Source organism: Cervus canadensis, chromosome 9 (genome assembly GCF_019320065.1).
Source record: "Cervus canadensis isolate Bull #8, Minnesota chromosome 9, ASM1932006v1, whole genome shotgun sequence".
NCBI classification, from domain to species: domain Eukaryota; kingdom Metazoa; phylum Chordata; class Mammalia; order Artiodactyla; family Cervidae; genus Cervus; species Cervus canadensis.
Genome location: NC_057394.1, coordinates 51,089,020 through 51,107,062, shown reverse-complemented (window position 1 = coordinate 51,107,062; position 18,043 = coordinate 51,089,020). Strand labels below are relative to the sequence as shown.

Below are 18,043 nucleotides of genomic sequence, written 5' to 3'. Positions count from 1 at the left end.
ACTGAACTGATACCTAACACAGCTCTGTGTGTTCTTTATGCTCTTGCCCAGCTTTCAGCTCATTGTAGACTTTATATTTTCTTTAATTCAATGATTCATCTTATTAAAAATGGTAATCTAATTTTTTGTCTAGTCAGCTCCTACCATATCACATGGCATTAACTTATGTACATAGAGCATAATCCTAATTCTTGATGTGAAAGAAATTAGTATATTCCATGCTTTTCCCTTCAATTTTTATTTTGAAAAGTTTTAAACTTAGACAAAAATTTTTAAAAATATATAATGAACACTGGACCCTCCAATTAGATTCCCTGTTAAACATTTTGCCACAGTTACCTTCTTTCATAAGCACACACACACATAGTTATAAACACCACAGCTCTTCAGCCATAAATATTTCACATAAAATTTGTAATATTAAGGACTACTATCACATCTAAGAAAACTATAATTCCATTATACTATCCAATATCTAGTCCATATTGAAATTGGTGCATTTGGCCACAAAAACCTCTCCTTCTGTTCCTTCCCCTATTCTTTTTGAATCCATGATTGCATATTGTTGTCATGTCTTTTTATTACTTTTAACCTGGAAGAATTCTTTTTCAAAAAAATTAATTTTTACAAATGTAAAATTTAAATTACATTTGTACAATCCATGCCAGGTTTTTTGTAGAAAATGCCAGATTCCAGATTTATCTGCCTGTTTCCTTATGTTTTACCTGTTAAATTCCCTATGTATCTCAGGCTTGGCACTACTGACATCTTGGACAGGTAGCTATCTTGTGTGTTGCAGGATGTTTACTATTTCCCCGTTCCCACCAGATTATAACCAAAACGTCTCCACACATGCCCAAAAGTGCCCAGGGGCCAGGCGTGGTTAGGGTAGGGAACTAGAAGTTCACTCAAATTCAGGGGAAACAACTTTATCAAGAATATTTGTCATATGACGCTTATTTCTAATTGTATCAGTAAGCACATAACATCCGATTGTCCCATTATTGATTAGCCTTGATCACTTATTTAAGGCAGTCCCTTTTTTTATTTTTTAAAGATAAAGGTATGTTGTTCCCTTTTATAATAAGCAAGGGAAAAACAGACTTTTAATACTTTAACATCTTGATACCTTGATACCAAGTGAACATCCTGTACTCCTACTATCTTTCACCCAGCGACTTTTGGCATTCTCTAGTCCGAATCAATTGTGACTGATTTGCAAAATGGTGATTTTCTAATTCTATTATTTGTTGTACATTTATTCTCTGGCATTTCTATGAAAGAAAAGTTTTCATCCATCCCTTTATTTATTTCTACTGGCACTTTTAAATTCATGCATTTTCTTTACCCAATTTTTAAATTCAATTATTCCAATTACTCTCTTTGAGGCTTATATTATCCCAAACTCCTCCAGTGGAAATCTTCAATCCATTCTTTAAGCATTTCTTACCATAAGATAATTTAATGTTTCATGGAGAATTTTAATAAAGTTATCGTTAAGTATCGTTAAGTAATAAAGTATCATTAATAATGGTAAATTCTTATTGTATACACTGTATATGAAACCATATGTGTAAGGCCTTATATTTAGCCAGTCAAGAATTCTGATTGGGACAACATATTACTTTCACACTTTGACTACTTGATGGAAGAGCAGACTCAGTGGAAAAGACTCTGATGCTGTGAAAGACTGAGGGCAAAAGAGGGCAAAAGAAGGCAGCAGAGCATGAGATCATTAGACAGCTTCACAAACTCAACAGGACATTAATTTGAGCAAACTCCCCGAGACAGTGAAGGACAGGGAAGCCTGATGTGCTGCAGTCCATAGGGCTGCAAAGAGTTAAGGACAGGACTCAGCGACTGAACAACAGAAAATTCTGTTTCACAACCAACAAAAATTATCAGCCATTTAATTGTGATTCATCTACGTGAAAGTGAAAGTCGCTCAGTTCTGTCCCACTCTTTGCGATCCCATGGACTATACAGTCCGTGGAATTCGCCAGGCCAGAATACTGGAGTGGGTAGCCTTTCCCTTCTCCAGGGTTTCTTCCCAACCCAGGGATCAAACCCAGGTCTCCGGCATTGCAGTTGGATTCTTTACCAGCTGAGCCACGAGGGACGCCATAAGGGATATTTTGAATGGTACCTATAAATAAAAATAAACATATAATACGTATCGCCTAAACATTGTATACAATTCTAAAAGTGCTTCAAAATATGTTTCATTAAAATCAGTAACTAAGCAATGTCCTTGGGCACACATTTCAACAGCACCCCAGTTAAGCAACATATCAATTTTAAAACTATGACTTTTGGGAAGTCCAAACGAAATACGCCAGTTAAAATGAAAACAAAATTAAGGAATTTTAGCTTCACTCTGTAATTATCCCCCTCTTTCTGTGAGAGTCGGTTTCCTCCTCAGTCTCAGGTGCGGCTCTGCCCAGTTTCACAGACTCTGCTCTAAGTCCGTGTTGGTGATGATGAAGCAGATGAGGTACCTCCGGTTATAGTGCTGAAGGTTTTAACAGTCTCCCTGCCGGACTTCGCAGCTTGGACCAGCGCCACTCGGAAGAACCTTTCTCCTCAGCGGCCGCAGGAAAGGACGACGGTGGAGGGTAGGGACAACTCTGAGGGAGTGTCCCCCGGTCTCACTTCCCCTTCCGACTGCTCCTTCGATTGGCTGGTGTGAGTCTCGGCCGCCCAATCCCGTTGGAGCGTCTCCCGCGCCCCTCGGCGCCGCCGCGGCGCATGCGCATTCCGGACCCGCCCCTCTGCTTCAGCCCGAGAGGTGGAGCAGGGCACCTACCCGGTGTGGGCGGGAACTAGGCCTGGCAGTACCCGCGCTAACGTCAGAGGGCAGCGCCGGGGCCTGCCCGGGCCGGGTGGGAAGACGGCGTGAGAGACAAGCACGACATAGCTCCCCGAGTTCCTACATCCCTTAGGTGCAGGTCTTCTTGGGTGGACTCATTCACTTTCATTGTAGCGCGCGGGACCTGGACAGTCCGATTTGACTCTGGGGAGTCGGAAAGATTCGATTATATTCTTTTTTCTGCACCCGGGCAGGTTTAAAAGGGGAAGGAATCGTTACAAGAAAGCAGCTTTTCTCCCGTGTTGAGTGGGCTGGGAACACCGTCCATTTGAGCTTCGCTGTCGGAAACGCGGCCGCCTCAGGGCCTAGCTGGCAGCACCTTCCCGCCGCCAAGCGCCTCAGCTCTGCCCTCGGGAGGCGGCCGCTTGTGCGCGCTGGGAACGCAGGCTTCCTTTCTGCCGCACAGAGGACCGCCCCACGGGTCTCCACGGCTTGAGGCTCGGGAAAGTGACCCCGGCGACGCGCAGCCGGCCCTCAGCCTCCGCCGCTAGGCTGCGCTGACAGACCGGCCCTCAGCTTCAGCCGCGAGGCCGCGCTGACAGACCGGCCCTCAGTCTCAGCCGCGAGGCCGCGCTGACAGACCGACCCTCAGCCTCAGCTGCGAGTCCGCGCTGACAGACCGGCCTCGAGCGGCCGGCCCCGGCCCGTCCTCCTCGCACCGCCGCCCCCGGAGAGCGACTGTCTCGCAGCCGCACGCCGGGCCGGCCCCCGCGGCCGCTCGGAAAACGCGGCGAGCGGAACCCGCACGCGGAAGCGCCCGCCGCACTGAGCATGCCCAGTCGCAGAGCCGACCGGAGGAGTTTTTTTCTTTTCTTTTTCCTTTTTCTTTCTTTTTTTTGGGGGTCTCAAGTGGCAGGCCTCCCCCAGCCCCCTAGCCGAGCCCCCCAGCACCCCGGCCTAAGCAGCTACCATGGCCGAGGCTCCCGGAGCGGCGCTGTCCCGGGCGGGTTGGTAAGTGGCGGTCTCCCAGCCGCGGGTGCGGGCCGGGCCCGAGGAGGCCGGGGCCGGGCCCGGGGCCGGGGGCTCCTGGTGCGTGTCGGGGTAGGCGGAGGCCGCCGCCCTCCCCGGCCTCTCCCGGGGTCCCCCGGCCGGCTCCGCCCCCGGCGCCGCGCGGAACCGAGCGAGTCCCCCGGCTCCCTGCGAGGCAGCGGCGCGGCCTGGGCCCCGGGAGGCGGGCGGCGGGCCGCAGGGAGGCCGGGGCCGCGGGGCGGGCGGCGGTACAGACCCGGGGGCTCCCACGGCGCCGCCGCGGCGGGACGAGAGGAGGCGAGGGCTGGGGAAACCGAGCGCCGCCGAGTGGGGCGAGCGCCGGGTCCGAGCCCGCGCCCTCTCATTCCCAAGTACAGCACGGAGCAGGGGAAGCCATCCTCTGCGGCGCACACAACTTCTGAGGCGGAGAATGCCCATACTGGAGACTCGGGTGGATGCTCTCTAGAACTTTTCTTGAAAGGATGATGGTGTTCTGATTTTTAAGGAGGCTTCATGTCAATATTTTAGGATGAAAAACAAAATAAACGAAAGTAAGCAGTTCCTGGAACTTCGGCCATGAGGGTTATAAACATATAGCTTAATTTCCTAACGCTTTTCCAGGCCTGCATAGGCACAGTCTGGGATGAAAGGTGGCAAGGAGGTTGGAAAAAGATTTGCCCCTGATCGCTGTCTTAGCGCTAAGAGAAGAAGGCGTTAAAACAGCGAACACACAAACAGGGGGAATTGTGGTCAACTGTACAGAGGTGCAGGCAAATGTGGTATGGAATTGCAGAGGAAGGAAAGTTAATTTCCTAGAGAAGTGGACTTGGAAGGCTGGTGAGGAAAAGGCTTTCTGGATACAGAACCGCTGGAGATAAGGCAAGGAGGTAGGAAAGAGCTTATTGGCTTACAGTACTGACATTAAATCCCTATGGTTCCTGGAAGTAGAAGGGTGTCCAATGAAGAGTAAGACTTTAAAAGTTTGTGGCCAGATTGTGCAGCCTACGAGTGTCTGAAGGGTGGACTTGATTTTATGAATAAAATTTTTGTTTAGAGTACTGTAACACCTGTGTTTTGAAGACGCTGCTCCTGGCCCCACAGATACCTCATTTTAGAGGTGTACAGATTGAAGCAGAGAATTGTTAAGTAACTTAAAAAAAAAATTGACATAACTGGAAAGTGATAGAGTTGAATGCTGAGGACAGGGGTCTGGTTCCAGCTGTGATGCTTTTAACTCTTCCTGTTCTTGCAGCTTTTGCATAAAACACTGTTACCAACAAACTGTAACTTTAAAAAGTCATCTTTTTTTTTTTTCAGTTTTACTTTTTTCTTCTAACTTTATACATTCATATTCTTCACCTCACAGTGTTGTCTTGAATAATCTTGTATCACTCTTCTATTTGAGTTGTCCCCCATTCTTAGTGAGCCTTAGTTCTTCAACTAGTTGAATGGATTCATTTACAGTCTTTAGTCTGCTATCCAGCATGATGATTCCACCCGTGTCAGAAAGACTAGTGTCCTTATTTTGGTTCCAAACACACACTAAATTGTTGTTTGGACTCCGAAGATTCTTAAATGTGGTTAAACACCATCTTATGTTTCTGTATGTCTGGAATGGTGGGAAACATTGTAGTTTCTTAGTAAAATTGGGTAAAATTGACCTTGGATGACAGTGCTCCTACCAATCAAAATTCTCCAACCAGGGTCTCTACCCCAGCTTAGCATTTTTCTTGTCTTTATTATAATTTCTCAGTAATGTTATTTTGTGACATTTGCCACTTTATGTTACAAATTTTCTCTTTACATGTTTCTTAGTCCAAACTGCTGCTTTTGAATGGCAGGGATTCATAAAGGCAGAAGTAATAGGTGAGGCTAATAAGACTATCTTCCTACGAGTTTGGGGGTGATTCCTGATGAGTTTTGAACTCACAGTACTTGTGAAGAAGACAGGAGGATGTCCTAGGCTATAGTTGGCATGTGTTAGATCTTATATTTAAGTAGAGATTTATTATGTTAATATACAGAATCTCAAATGTATATGTAGAGAAGAGTACTGGAAGGAGAATTTCTGACCATAGAGCTGCTTTGACCAACTCATTCCAGTTCTGACATCTTGAGTTTCCTATGACTCTTGGGCTTCTCTGTTATTGTCACTGACAAAACCTTTTTTTTTTTTTTTTAGTACTCAGTCTATTCACTTAATTACTTGTAGGACCTCAAAAGAAGTAGATGCTAAAACACTTCAACTATTATTATCTATTCTGCCAGCCTCATCTGAAATAGTAGGTTTGAGAAGTGTTTAGTGCTGAGTAGTTTATGTTTCTGAAATTGTGATCTTCAGGAGGTGTAGATGGTCTGTATAGACTGGTCTGTTATTCTAGTTTATATTATTTTTTTTAGCACATTTTTTTAAGCCCTTAATCTTCATTATAATTCCCACAAAAAGCCAGTATTTTAAAATATAATTCCCAATAGCAGCCATTCTGGCAGACTACAGTAATTTTTTTTTCCCCTTAGTGGCCAGTAGCATAGAAAATGCTAGGTTTTGCTGATTTGAACGTAAAAGTTCCAGGAACTACTCCATTATAGTGACTATGTTTAAATATTGCATGAAATTGTAACTTAAGTTGATTTAAGTCACTCAGTCATGTCCGACTCTTTGGGACCCCATGGACTGCAGCACATCAAGCTTCCCTGTCCATCACCAACTCCCAGAGCTTGCTCAAGCTCATGTTCATCCAGTCGGTGATGCTGTACAACGATGTCATCCTCTGCCATCTCCTTCTCCTGTCTTCAGTCTTTCCCAGCATCAGGGTGTTTTCCAGTTAGTCCACTCTTCACATCAGGTGGCCAAAGTACTGGAGTTTCAGCTTCAGCATCAGTCCTTACAATGCATATTCAGGATTGATTTCCTTTAGGATTGACTGGTTGGATCTCCTTGCAGTCCAAGGGACTCTCAAGAGTCTTTTCCAACACCACAGTTCAGAAGCATCAGTTCTTTGGTGCGCAGCTTTCTTTATGGTCCAAATCTCAAATCCATACATGACTACTGGAAAAACCATAGCTTTGCCTAGACGGACCTTTGTTGGTTAAGTAATGTCTCTGCTTTTTAATATGCTGTCTAGGTAGGTCATAGCTTTTCTTCCAAGGAGCAAGTGTCTTTTAATTTCATGACTGCAGTCACCATTTGCAGTCATTTTGGAGCCCCCCAAAATAAAGTCTGTCACTGTTTCCATTGTTTCCCCATCTATTTTCCATGAAGTGATGGGACTGGATGCCATGATCTTAGTTTTTGAGTGTTGAGTTTTAAGCCAGCTTTTTCACTCTCCTCTTTCACTTTCAAAAAGAGGCTGTTTAGTTCTTCTTTGCTTTCTGCCATAGGAGTGGTGTCATCTGCATATCTGAGGTTATTGATACTTCTCCCTGCAATCTTGATTCCAGCTTGTGCTTCATCCAGCCCAGCATTTTGCATGATGTACTCTGCATATAAGTTAAATAAGTGGGGTTACAATATACAGCCTTGACATACTTCTTCCCAGTTTGGAACCGATCTGTTGTTCCATGTCTGGTTCTAACTGTTGTTTCTTGACGAGCATACAGATTTCTCAGGAGGCAGGTAAGGTGGTCTGGTATTCCCATCTCTTTAAGAATTTTCCACAGTTTGTTGTGATCCACACAGCCAAAGGCTTTAGTGTAGGCAAAGAAGTAGAAGTAGATGTTTCCTGGAACTCTCTTGCTTTTTCTATGATCCAACGGATGTTGGCAATTTGATCTCTGGTTCCTCTGCCTTTTCTAAGCCCAGGTTGAACATCTGAAAGTTCATGGCTCACCTGCTGTTGAAGCCTGGCTTGGAGAATTTTGAGCATTACTTTGCTAATGTGTAAGCGGAGTGCAATTGTGCGGTAGTTTGAACATTCTTTAGCATTGCCTTTCTTTGGGATTGGAGTGAAAACTGACTTTTCCAGTCCTGTGGCCACTGCTGAGTTTTCCAAATTTGCCGGCATATTGAGTGCAGCAGTTTCACAGAATTGCCTTTTAGGATTTGAAATAGCTCAACTGGAATTCCATCACCTCCACTAGCTTTGTTCATAGTGATGCTTCCTAAGGCCCAATTGACTTCGCATTCCAGGATGTCTGGCTCTAGGTGAGTGATCACACCATCTGATTATCTGGGTCATGAAGATCTTTTTTGTACAGTTCTTCTTTGTATTCTTGCCACCTCTTCTTAATATCTTCTGCTTCTGTTAGGTCCATACCATTTCTGTCATTTATTGTGCCCATCTTTGCATGGAATGTTCCCTTGGTATCTCTAACTTTCTGGAAGAGATGTCTAGTCTTTACCATTCTGTTATTTTCCTCTATTTCTTTGTGTTGATCACTGAGGAAAGCTTTCTTGTCTCTCCTGGCTATTCTTTGGAACTCTACATTCAGATGGGTATGTCTTTTCTTTTCTCCTTGCCTTTAGCTTCTCTTCTTTTCTCAGCTATTTATTTGTAAGGCCTTCTCAGACAACCATTTTGCCTTTTTGCATTTCTTTATATTGGGGATTGTCTTGATCACTGCCTTGGTCCATAGTTGTTCAGGCACTCTATCAGATCTAATCCCTTGAATCTATTTGTCACTTCCACTATATAACCATAAGGGATTTGATTTAGATCATACCTGAATGGTCTAGTGGTTTTCCCTACCTAAGTCTGAAGTTTGCAATAAGGAATTCATGATCTGAGCCACAGTCAGCTTTCGGTCTTGTTTTTGCTGACTCTATAGAGCATCTTCATTTTTGGCTGCAAAGAATATAATCAGTCTGGTTTAGTTATTCACCTTCTGGTCATGTCCACGTGTAGCATAGTCTCTTGTGTTGTTGGAAGGGGGTGTGTGCTATGACCAGTGCATTCCCTTGGCTAACTCTGTTAGGCTTTGCCCTGCTTCATTCTGTATCCAAGGCCAAATTTGCCTGTTACTCCAGGTATGTCTTCCTACTTTAGCATTCCAGTCCCCTATGATGAAAAGGATATCTTTTTTTGTTATTAGTTCAGAAGGTCTTGTAGTTCATCATAGAACTGTTCAGTTTCTTCAGCGTTAGTGGTTGGGGCATAGACTTGCAGTACTGTGAGATTGTACCTTGGTGTTGCGTGATGCTTACTTATATGCATAGAATAAGTACTGAGAGAAGATATTTGACTAACTTTGTCTGAATGGACAGATTTACGTCTCTTTGTTTCTCTTGAGATTTCTTTAAGGGGGAATTATGCACTCCTACCTACCTTTTATGGTAGGTATGTTATGGGCTTCCCTGATAGCTCAGTTGGTGAAGAATCCACCTGCAATGCAGGAGACCCTGGTTCAAGTCCTATGTCGGGAAGATATGCTGGAGAAAGGATAGACTACCCATGCCAGTATTCTTGGGCTTCCCTTGTGACTCAGCTGGTAAAGAATCCACCCACAATGTGGGAGACCTGGGTCCGATCCCTGGGTTGGGAAGATCCCCTGGAGAAGGGAAAGGCTACCCACTCTAGTATTCTTGGGCTTCCCTTGTGGCTCAGTTGGTAAAGAATCTGCCCACAATGTGGGAGACCTGGGTTCGATCCCTGGGTTGGGAAGATCCCCTGGAGAAGGGAAAGGCTACCCACTCCAGTATTCTGGACTGTTAGTTCATGGGTTTGCAAAGAGTCAGTCATGACTTAGCGACTTTCACTTTCACCTAACTTTTGACTTTTTTAAAAGAGAGAATCAGCCTTTCAGATTTTTCTTTTTTTTTTTTTTTAAATTAACAGAGTAATGTATTAATTGGGGGCAAAAAAAAAACAAATTGAACTGTATAAAGTGAGAAAAGTTGAAAAAGTCCGCTCAGGATCACAAAGCTAAACCTTAAAGTGAAAACTAGAACCCAAGTCTTCTCATTCATGAGAACTTTTTTTTTTTTTAAATAGAAACATGTTAAGGGAATATAATCATCTGTATTTATTTTGGAAAAAGGTATTTTTTCTTTTTATATAGAATTGGTGATTGTATAGCTTAACTCCCTCAGTGTTCAGATCAGGAAGCTGAAACACTGGCATCAATAATTTGCTCAGAGATATAAGGGACAGAATGAAGAATAGAGCCCAAATATCTTGAATAAATACTCAGTACTGATTTTCATTAAGTCCTGGTGAGCACAATTAATTTAAATTGTTGATCAAATAGAACACATTTTAAAATTGAGAATTGGATTTAGCCATTTTTTGGTATGTAAATTTGCTTTCTTCTCTGGGAAGGATTGATGCTTATTCTGAGGAATGATGCTGTTGAAGTCAAAGAAACCTTTACCTTTTGGTGGTTCACCTAATTACTTAGGTTGGACTTATGTAAAAATATGGTGAATTCTGTATTTTGGAATCTAAGAATATCTGAAAGAGTAAGGCACTATTTTCGTATATTTGACGTATCCAGCAGTTTTTGAGTTCAAAACAAAACCATAAATAATCATTAGAAATAATGTGTTTCCATTTTATTCTTGAAAAAAGTGTATTTTCTTAGAAACCCCAGGTTTCTAACATCTGAAGTTTAACTTGGTTGTGCTTTGAGGTGTTTTGTTTGGGTAGGGCAGAGTTGGAGGGAAAAGAGAGGATGAATACAAAGGTCATCTTCTTATCTTTACCCCCTTGAATTTCACTTCCTTTTGGAGTTCTCTCTCCTTGGTTACTGGTGCTACCTCCAAACTGATATCCTCTGGCCCAAGGGTATACCAGACTTCATTCCCTTGATTTCACCTTTGAATAAGAAAGGCTACAAGTATAAATGTCTTTGCCAAGACAGTACTAGAGGAGAGTATTTATGAGTTAACTATTATTTATGGGATAAGCAGAGGAAAAAAAGCACAATGTCAGTATAGATTATAAAGTAAAGGCTCTCTTGTGCTGAGAAGCCTGCTCTATTATTCGTTGTGTTGCTTTGAGATAGCTGCTCGAAAGAGCAAAGAGGTGGGACAATTTCAGGACATTTTGCTGGAATTTGGAATTCCTAGCTTTTGACCTATCCACAGATAGAGAGCTTCCTTTTACATCCTATCACTTAGGAACTTCCTCCAAAGCATATCAAGACCAAAGAAGTCAGATTCTTGTTCAGTAGCCACCCTTGCATTTTTCTCTTGCTTTTTTTTTTTTCTTCCTGAGAGACACACCTATTTCCCAGGAGATTGCTGGTGAATAAGCTCAATTTTCAAGTCAGGAATGATCTTTGTAGCATCATAAAAATAACTATGCCTGCATATAATATACTCTTGGTAATAGTCAAGCATAAGAGTTGACGCAAAGGGTATCATAAGTTTTGGTCCCTCATGCTTCCTTGGTGGCTCAGATGGTAAAGAATTCGTCTGCAAAGTGGGAGACCTGGGTTCCATCCCTGGGTTGGGAAGATCCCCTGGAGGAGGGCATGGCAACCCATTCCAGTATTCTTGCCTGGAGAATCCCATGGACAGAGGAGCCTGGCAGGCTACAGTCCATGGGATTGCAAAGAGTTGGACAAGCCTGAGCGACTAAGCACAACACAGCATTGTTCCAGCATAGCTCTTAGACATAGGTGTCTTTGTGAAGAATTTTGATAGTTCTTTATAAGGTTGTATGCTTAGTGCAGGATTTCTTTTATTTTCTAAAATTTTAAAATACTTCATCATTACCATTTTTTAAATCTGTATAAAATGTCGTTTTTTAAAAAGATGAATATTTTTAATGATAGGTACCATTCACATAGGAGGTAGACATCATAAACCATTAGACATCTTAATAATGAAGATACATAAAGCAAAAATCAAATAGATGTAAGGCAGAAAAGTATATAATCATAGACATATTAGCATTTCTCTGAGAATATTTTGTCAAATGCAGAAAAAATAAGAATAGGAGCATCTTGAATGGTGTCATTAATAATTTACATTTAATAGATTTATATCAGTCATATCCTACACAAATATATTAAAAAAATTTCCATCTCATATGTTGTTATTAGAGGTCCATAGGACATTTAGAAAAACTGGCATAAAGATAAACATTACTAAATTTCAAAAGTAGGATTCTTTTTTTTGTGTGTGATTTATTTATACATATACACATGTTACTTTTGCAGTTATTTTCCACTATAAATTTTTTATAAAATATCAACTATAGTTCCCAGAGCGATACAGTAAATCTTTGTTTCTTGTTGAATATCTGTTTTGTTAAATTAGAAATCTAGCATTCTATTCATATTAAGTAAAATAAGTGGAATCAAAATGTACATTTTTTAGTTAGGCAAAAATTCATAAGTTTTCTAAAATATGCATATTATATATATATATATATATATATATATATATATATATACATACACATACACATATATGTGTGTGTGTGTGTGTATAGATGTGAGAGTTGGACTGTGAAGAAAGCTGATCACCGAAGAATTGATGCTTTTGAACTGTGGTGTTGGAGAAAACTCTTGAGAGTCCCTTGGACTGCAAGGAGATCCAACCAGTCCATCCTAAAGGAGATTGGTCCTGGGTGTTCATTGGAAGGACTGATGCTGAAGCTGAAACTCCAATACTTTGGCCACCTCTTGTGAAGAGTTGACTCATTGGAAAAGACCCTGATGCAGGGAGGGATTGGGGGCAGGAGGAGAAGGGGACGACAGAGGATGAGATGGCTGGATGGCATCACTGACTTGATGGACATGGGTTTGAGTAAACTCCAGGAGTTGGTGATGGACAGGGAGGCCTGGTGTGCTGTGATTCATGGGGTTGCAAGGAGTTGGACATGACTGAGCAACTGAACTGAACTGAACTGATGTATATATGCAAAAGCTTTTCTAGTGTGCTTGATAAAGACTTGGGAAAGAACCTCAAAAAAAAAAAAAAAAAAGTAGATGGAGAAACTAGAAAATATAAACTGAATGAAATGGAAACACTGAATATGAAATAGATAAAGTGAAACAAACTAGATAAAAGTAAAAGATCCTCATATAGTCCAGTTGTTTTTAAACATGGCTGCTCATTAGAAATATATCTGGAGCTCTGATGGGGAAAAAAATAAAAGCAATATCTGGACATTTGTATTTTTCAAAAAGTTCCAAGATAATTCTGATATGCATCTGGATTTTAAAGAGTGATTACAGGTTTTTCTATTAAATGGTAGTTTTGGTGATACAGAATTCTATAATTTTCCTGTTAACCAATCATGATACAGTGGTATTAAGTGAGTAATACTTATGTAATCACAATAGTGAAGTGAAGTGTTAGTTGCTCAGTCATGCCTGACTCTTTGCAACCCCATGGACTGCAGCCCACCAGGGTCCTCTGTCCATGGAATTTTCCAGGCAAGAGTACTGGAGTGGGTTGCCATTTCCTTCTCCAGGAGATCTTTCCGACCCAGGGATCTAATCTGGTTCTTCCATATTGCAGGCAGACACTTTACCATCTGAGCCTCCAGGGAAGCCCACAATCAATAGCCAGACAAAAAATAAAAGATTATTACTGTCAGGAGAGTGTATGCTCCTTGGTTCTGTTTCATTACAACAGAGATTTGGAGTGACGGACATTAAAGCCCTCGGTGTGTCACAGCTGTCGGGTCTTGGACAGACCGTGTTATAGCTCTTAGACAAATCAATGTTACAACTCTATCTTATTTCGAAAATAGCAGGAAAATCCATCCTCAAGGTGTGAGGGCATGCCGACCCAAAGACGCGAAGAGAAGAGAGTGGGGGAGCATGGCAGTGCACGGGAGAGAGAGAGAGCTCTTTGGCTCCTCTTTTTATATGTTTTTTTTAATGTTTTTTCCTCCCCCTGGGCCTGCTCTAAATGAATTGGGCCAGCCAGGAGTGCTGTTTCTTCTACCTGAGGTCTTCACTCCGGTCCTCGGACCTTCCTTTGACCTTCCTTTATTCTATTTTCGAGGGCTTTTCCCTTCCTTATCTTTTAGCCACTGCCGTTCTGGACTCCTGTTTTCTATTTTAACTACCTAACATTACCATTATTGGAGAAGGAAATGGCAACCCACTCCAGTGTTCTTGCCTGGAGAATCCCAGGGATGGACAGCGGAGCCTGGTGGGCTGCCGTCTATGGGGTCGCACAGAGTCGGACACGACTGAAGCGACTTCGCAGCAGCAGCAGCGATATTACCATTGCTAGCCATAATGGAAATGTGATTAACCTAATGATATAAAATAATTACATACAATTTGGAGGGTTAAGCAGCATACATGCCCATGTTTTCATTTGCTCAGCCAGTCTGTGTTTTTTGGTTGGTGCATTTAATCCATTTACATTTAAGGTAATTATCAATATGTATGATCCTATGTTCCCTGATGCTGGGAAGGATTGAAGGCTGGAGGAGAAGGGAACAACAGAGGATGAGATGGTTGGATGGTATCACCGACTCAATGGACATGAGTTTGAGTAAGCTCTGGCAGTTGGTGATGGACAGGGAGGCCTGGCATGCTGGAGTCCATGGGGTTGCAAAGAGTTGGACATGACTGAGTGACTGAACTGACCTGAACTGATGATCTTATTGCTATTTTCTTAATTGTTTTGGGTTTATTTTCTGTAGGTAGGGCTTTTCTGATAACTCAGTTGGTAAAGAATCTGCCTGCAATACAGGAGACCTTGATTTGATTCCTGGTTTGGGAAGATCTGCTGGAGAAAGGATAGGCTACCCACGCCAATATTCTTGGGCTTCCTGTGTGGCTTAGCTGGTAAAGAATCTGCCTGCAATTCGGGAGCCCTGGGTTTGATCCCTGGGGTTGGGAAAATTCCCTGGAGAAGGGAAAGGCTACCCACTCCAGTATCCTGGCCTGGAGAATTCTGTGGACTATATAGTCCATGGGGTCGCAAAGAGACATGACTTAGTGACTTTCACTTCACTCTGTAGGTTGGGCTTTTCCCTGTCTTGTTTTCTACCTAGAGAAGTTCCTTTAGCATTTGTTATAAAACTGGTTTGGTGGCGCCAAATTCTGTTAAACTTCTGCTTGTCTAGAAAGCTTTTGATTTCTCCATCAAATCTGAAGGAGAGTCTTGCTGGGTAGAGTATTCTTGATTGTAGGTTCTTCCCTCTCATCACTTTAAATATGTCATGCCATTCCCTTCTGACTTGGAGAGAATCCACTGATAGCCTGATGGGAGTTCCCTTGTATGTTATTTGTCATTTTTCCCTTGTTACTTTTAATGTTTTATCCCTGTCTTTAATTTTTATCAGCTTCAATACTCTGTGTCTTGGTGTGTTCTTCCTTGGGTTTATCCTTCCTGGGACTCTTTGTGCTTCCTAGACTTTGTTGATTATTTTCTTTCCCATGTTAGGGAATTTTTCAGCTATTATCTCCTTAAACATTTTCTCAGGTCCTTTCTCTCTCTCTTCTCCTCCTGGGACCCCTGTAATGTGAACGTTCATGCATTTAATGTTGTCTGAGAGGTCTCTTAGGCTGTCTTCATCTCTTTTCATTCTTTTTTTCTATATTCTGTTCTGTGGCAGTGATTTTCACCAGTCTGTCCTCTGGGTTGTTTATCTGTGCTTCTGCCTCAGTTATTCTGCTGTGAATTCCTTCTAGTGTATTATTCATCTCTGTTCTTTAGTTCTTGTAGGCCTTGGTAAACATTTCTTGCATTGTCTCAATTTTTGCTTTCTTTCTTTTTCGGAGACCATAAATCATATTCACTATCATTATTCTGAATTCTTTTTCTGGAAGGTTGCCTGTCTCCACTTCATTAAGTTGTTTTTCTGGGGTTTTATCTTGTTCTTTCATCTGGGAAGCCCTGATAGCTCTGTTGGTAAAGAATCCGCCTGCAGTGCAGGAGACTCAGGTTTGATTCCTGGATCAGGAAGATGCGCTGGCGAAGGGATAGGCTACCAACTCCAGTATTCTTGGGCTTTCCTTGTGGCTCAGCTGGTAAAGAATCTGCCTGCAATATGGGAGACCTGGGTTCGATACCTGGGGTTGGGAAGATCCCCTGGAGAAGGGAAAGGCTACCCTCTCCAGTATTCTGGCTTGGAGAATTCCATGGACTATACAGTCGCAAACAGTGAAACATGATTGAGTGACTTTGACTTTACATCATCTGGGGTGTAACTTTCTGCTTTTTCATGCTGATTAATTTTCTGTAATGGGGTTTTGTTTCAGTCCCTGTGGGATTGTGGTTCTTCTTGCTTTTTCTGTCTGCTCTCTGATGGAGGAGGCTCAGAGGCTTGTGTAAGCTTCCTGATGGGAGGGACAGGTGGTGGGAAAAACTGGGTCTTGCTTTGATGGATAGGACCTTGATCAGTAAAGCTTTAATCCAGTTATCTCCTGATAGGTGTGGTTGGGCTCCCTCTTTGGTAGTTTTTTGGCCTGAGGTGACCCAGCCTTCAGGTCTCTGGGCTCCATGGTCCGGTTAATTGCGGCCTCCAAGAAATTTTATGCCAAAGGGGAACTTTCCAGACAGCTGCTGTCAGTCCCTCCGTCCCTCCTGTGGTAAGCCCTGCCAATCCACGCCTCCGCAGGAGACTGTCTAACACTAGCAGGTAGTTTTGGCTCCTGTGGAGTCACTGCTCCTTTCCTGTGAGTCTTGGTGCATGCAAGGTTTTATTTGTGCCCTCCAAGACTGGAATCTTTGTTTTCCCCAGTCCTGTGGAAGTCTTATGATCAAATTCTGCTGGCCTTCAAGGTCAGATTCCTTGGGGATTCCCAGTTCCTTTGTCAGGTCCCCAGGCCGGGAATCCTGGTGAGGTTCTGAATATTTAGAACAGTGGGAGAACATCTTTGGTATTATTCTACAGTTTGTGGGTCACCCACCTGATGGGTATGAGATTTGATTTTACTGTGATTGTGCCTCTCCATCATCTTGCTTCAGCTTCTTCTTTGTCTTTGGACGTGGGCTATATTTTTTCCGGTAGCTTCCAGTGTCCTCCTGTCAATGGTTGTTCAACAGCTTGTTGTGATTTTGGTGCTCTCACAGAAAAAGATGAGCACACATCCTTCTACTCTGCCATCTTGAACCAGAAGCCGTATCTTACCACTTTGATGTACATGCATGCTTGTACTATATTTTGGAAAGTATCAAAACAATTAAGACACTTTTTAGGTGAAATAGAATAACAGATTATGCTGAAGAACTCTAGTAGAAACCAAATAGTTTATATTTGGTTTTCAGGAGAGCTTATTGGAGACATCTTCCCATTTTGAAATATTTCTTGTTTGTTTAATGCACATTTGTTACTGTGTCTTTGGTTTATGTTGTTTGTTAAATTATAATGTTGAAATGTAATAAGTATTGTTGACCTTCTGTCTCAAAATATGTATTACCATGTATTACCTGGTTGCTTCTGTTGATACTGTAAAGTGCCAAAAATGACTGTGTATTCTGTTAAATTACTTAAGTTTTCAGGTTTGAAGGTGCTACTTGCAGTAATTTTTTTGGTGAATAACCTATAAATCTAGTTTCAACTGCCTGTAGACTTGACTGCCTCAAGCATAAAGGGGGTATAAAAAGAAACTTGCTACCTCAGCAAGTTGAAAATAATTTTCTCCTCATGCAGCAGTATTTGCTAGATCGAGTAAAAATTGCATAGTAACATTTAAGAACCATAAAAATATAACTATATCTTTTTTTGGCTTATGCCTTCTCTTTTTGACAAAAGAAGAATATTGGCATCTTGACTTATCATGTTAAGTCCTGTCTGTCTAGAAATTCTGACTTTTTGAAAGGTATAGGATCTGGAACTAGCTGAAGAACAGTTTACTTCTGTATAATTTTTAGAATAGGCAGACTGCACATTTAGCAATGCAAAATTTTTCACGTAAAGTTTGAGAACATTTGTGAAGTCATAAAATGACAAAAGCAGAGAAGAGAGCAGGAGAAGTGTGTGGTGATAAAATAATAAAGTAAATCAAAGATACTCAGAGCAGAAAAGTAGCACATTGGTCATGTAGAGAAAGAACCACATTATGCTCTAGGGCTGGACAGAGCCTACATGTGCCTTAGTACTGTAACCCCTGCATGGATTACACCCGTGCTCGTGGGTGTGACATATGTGAGCACTGCTCATGCATTTTTCAGTTTTACACCCTTTTATGTGGAGACAGTAGCTACTTTAATCTCAGTATAGTGCTTTTGAAGGTATGACATTTTTATGGAAGTGAAGTCGCTCAGTTGTGTCCTACTCGTTGCAACCTCATGAACTGTAGTCTACCAGGCTCCTCCATCTATGGGATTTTCCAGGCAAGAAC

At 42.2% G+C, this 18,043-nt stretch overlaps 1 protein-coding gene and 1 long non-coding RNA gene across 3 annotated transcripts in view; one reads left to right on the top strand and one right to left on the bottom strand.

The window, feature by feature from the left end:
• Nucleotides 1–220: 220 nt before the first annotated feature.
• On the bottom strand, nt 221–2,879 carry LOC122447053. The gene is made up of 2 exons (XR_006271117.1): nt 2,499–2,879; nt 221–2,146 (listed from the first exon to the last, which is right to left on the bottom strand). It is a non-coding gene; the product is annotated as an uncharacterized LOC122447053 (long non-coding RNA).
• Nucleotides 2,880–2,901: 22 nt separating this feature from the next.
• The window catches only part of TDRD3 (tudor domain containing 3), a 204,160-nt gene continuing 189,018 nt past the window's right edge, over nt 2,902–18,043 (top strand). Inside the window, exon 1 of one of the 2 annotated variants that reach the window (XM_043477358.1) lies at nt 2,902–3,820. In XM_043477358.1, the coding sequence (XP_043333293.1) occupies nt 3,641–3,820 (180 nt within the window). In that variant the 5' untranslated portion in view covers nt 2,902–3,640. The remainder of the gene's footprint in view (nt 3,821–18,043) is intronic. The other variant, XM_043477357.1, reaches the window with a different exon arrangement.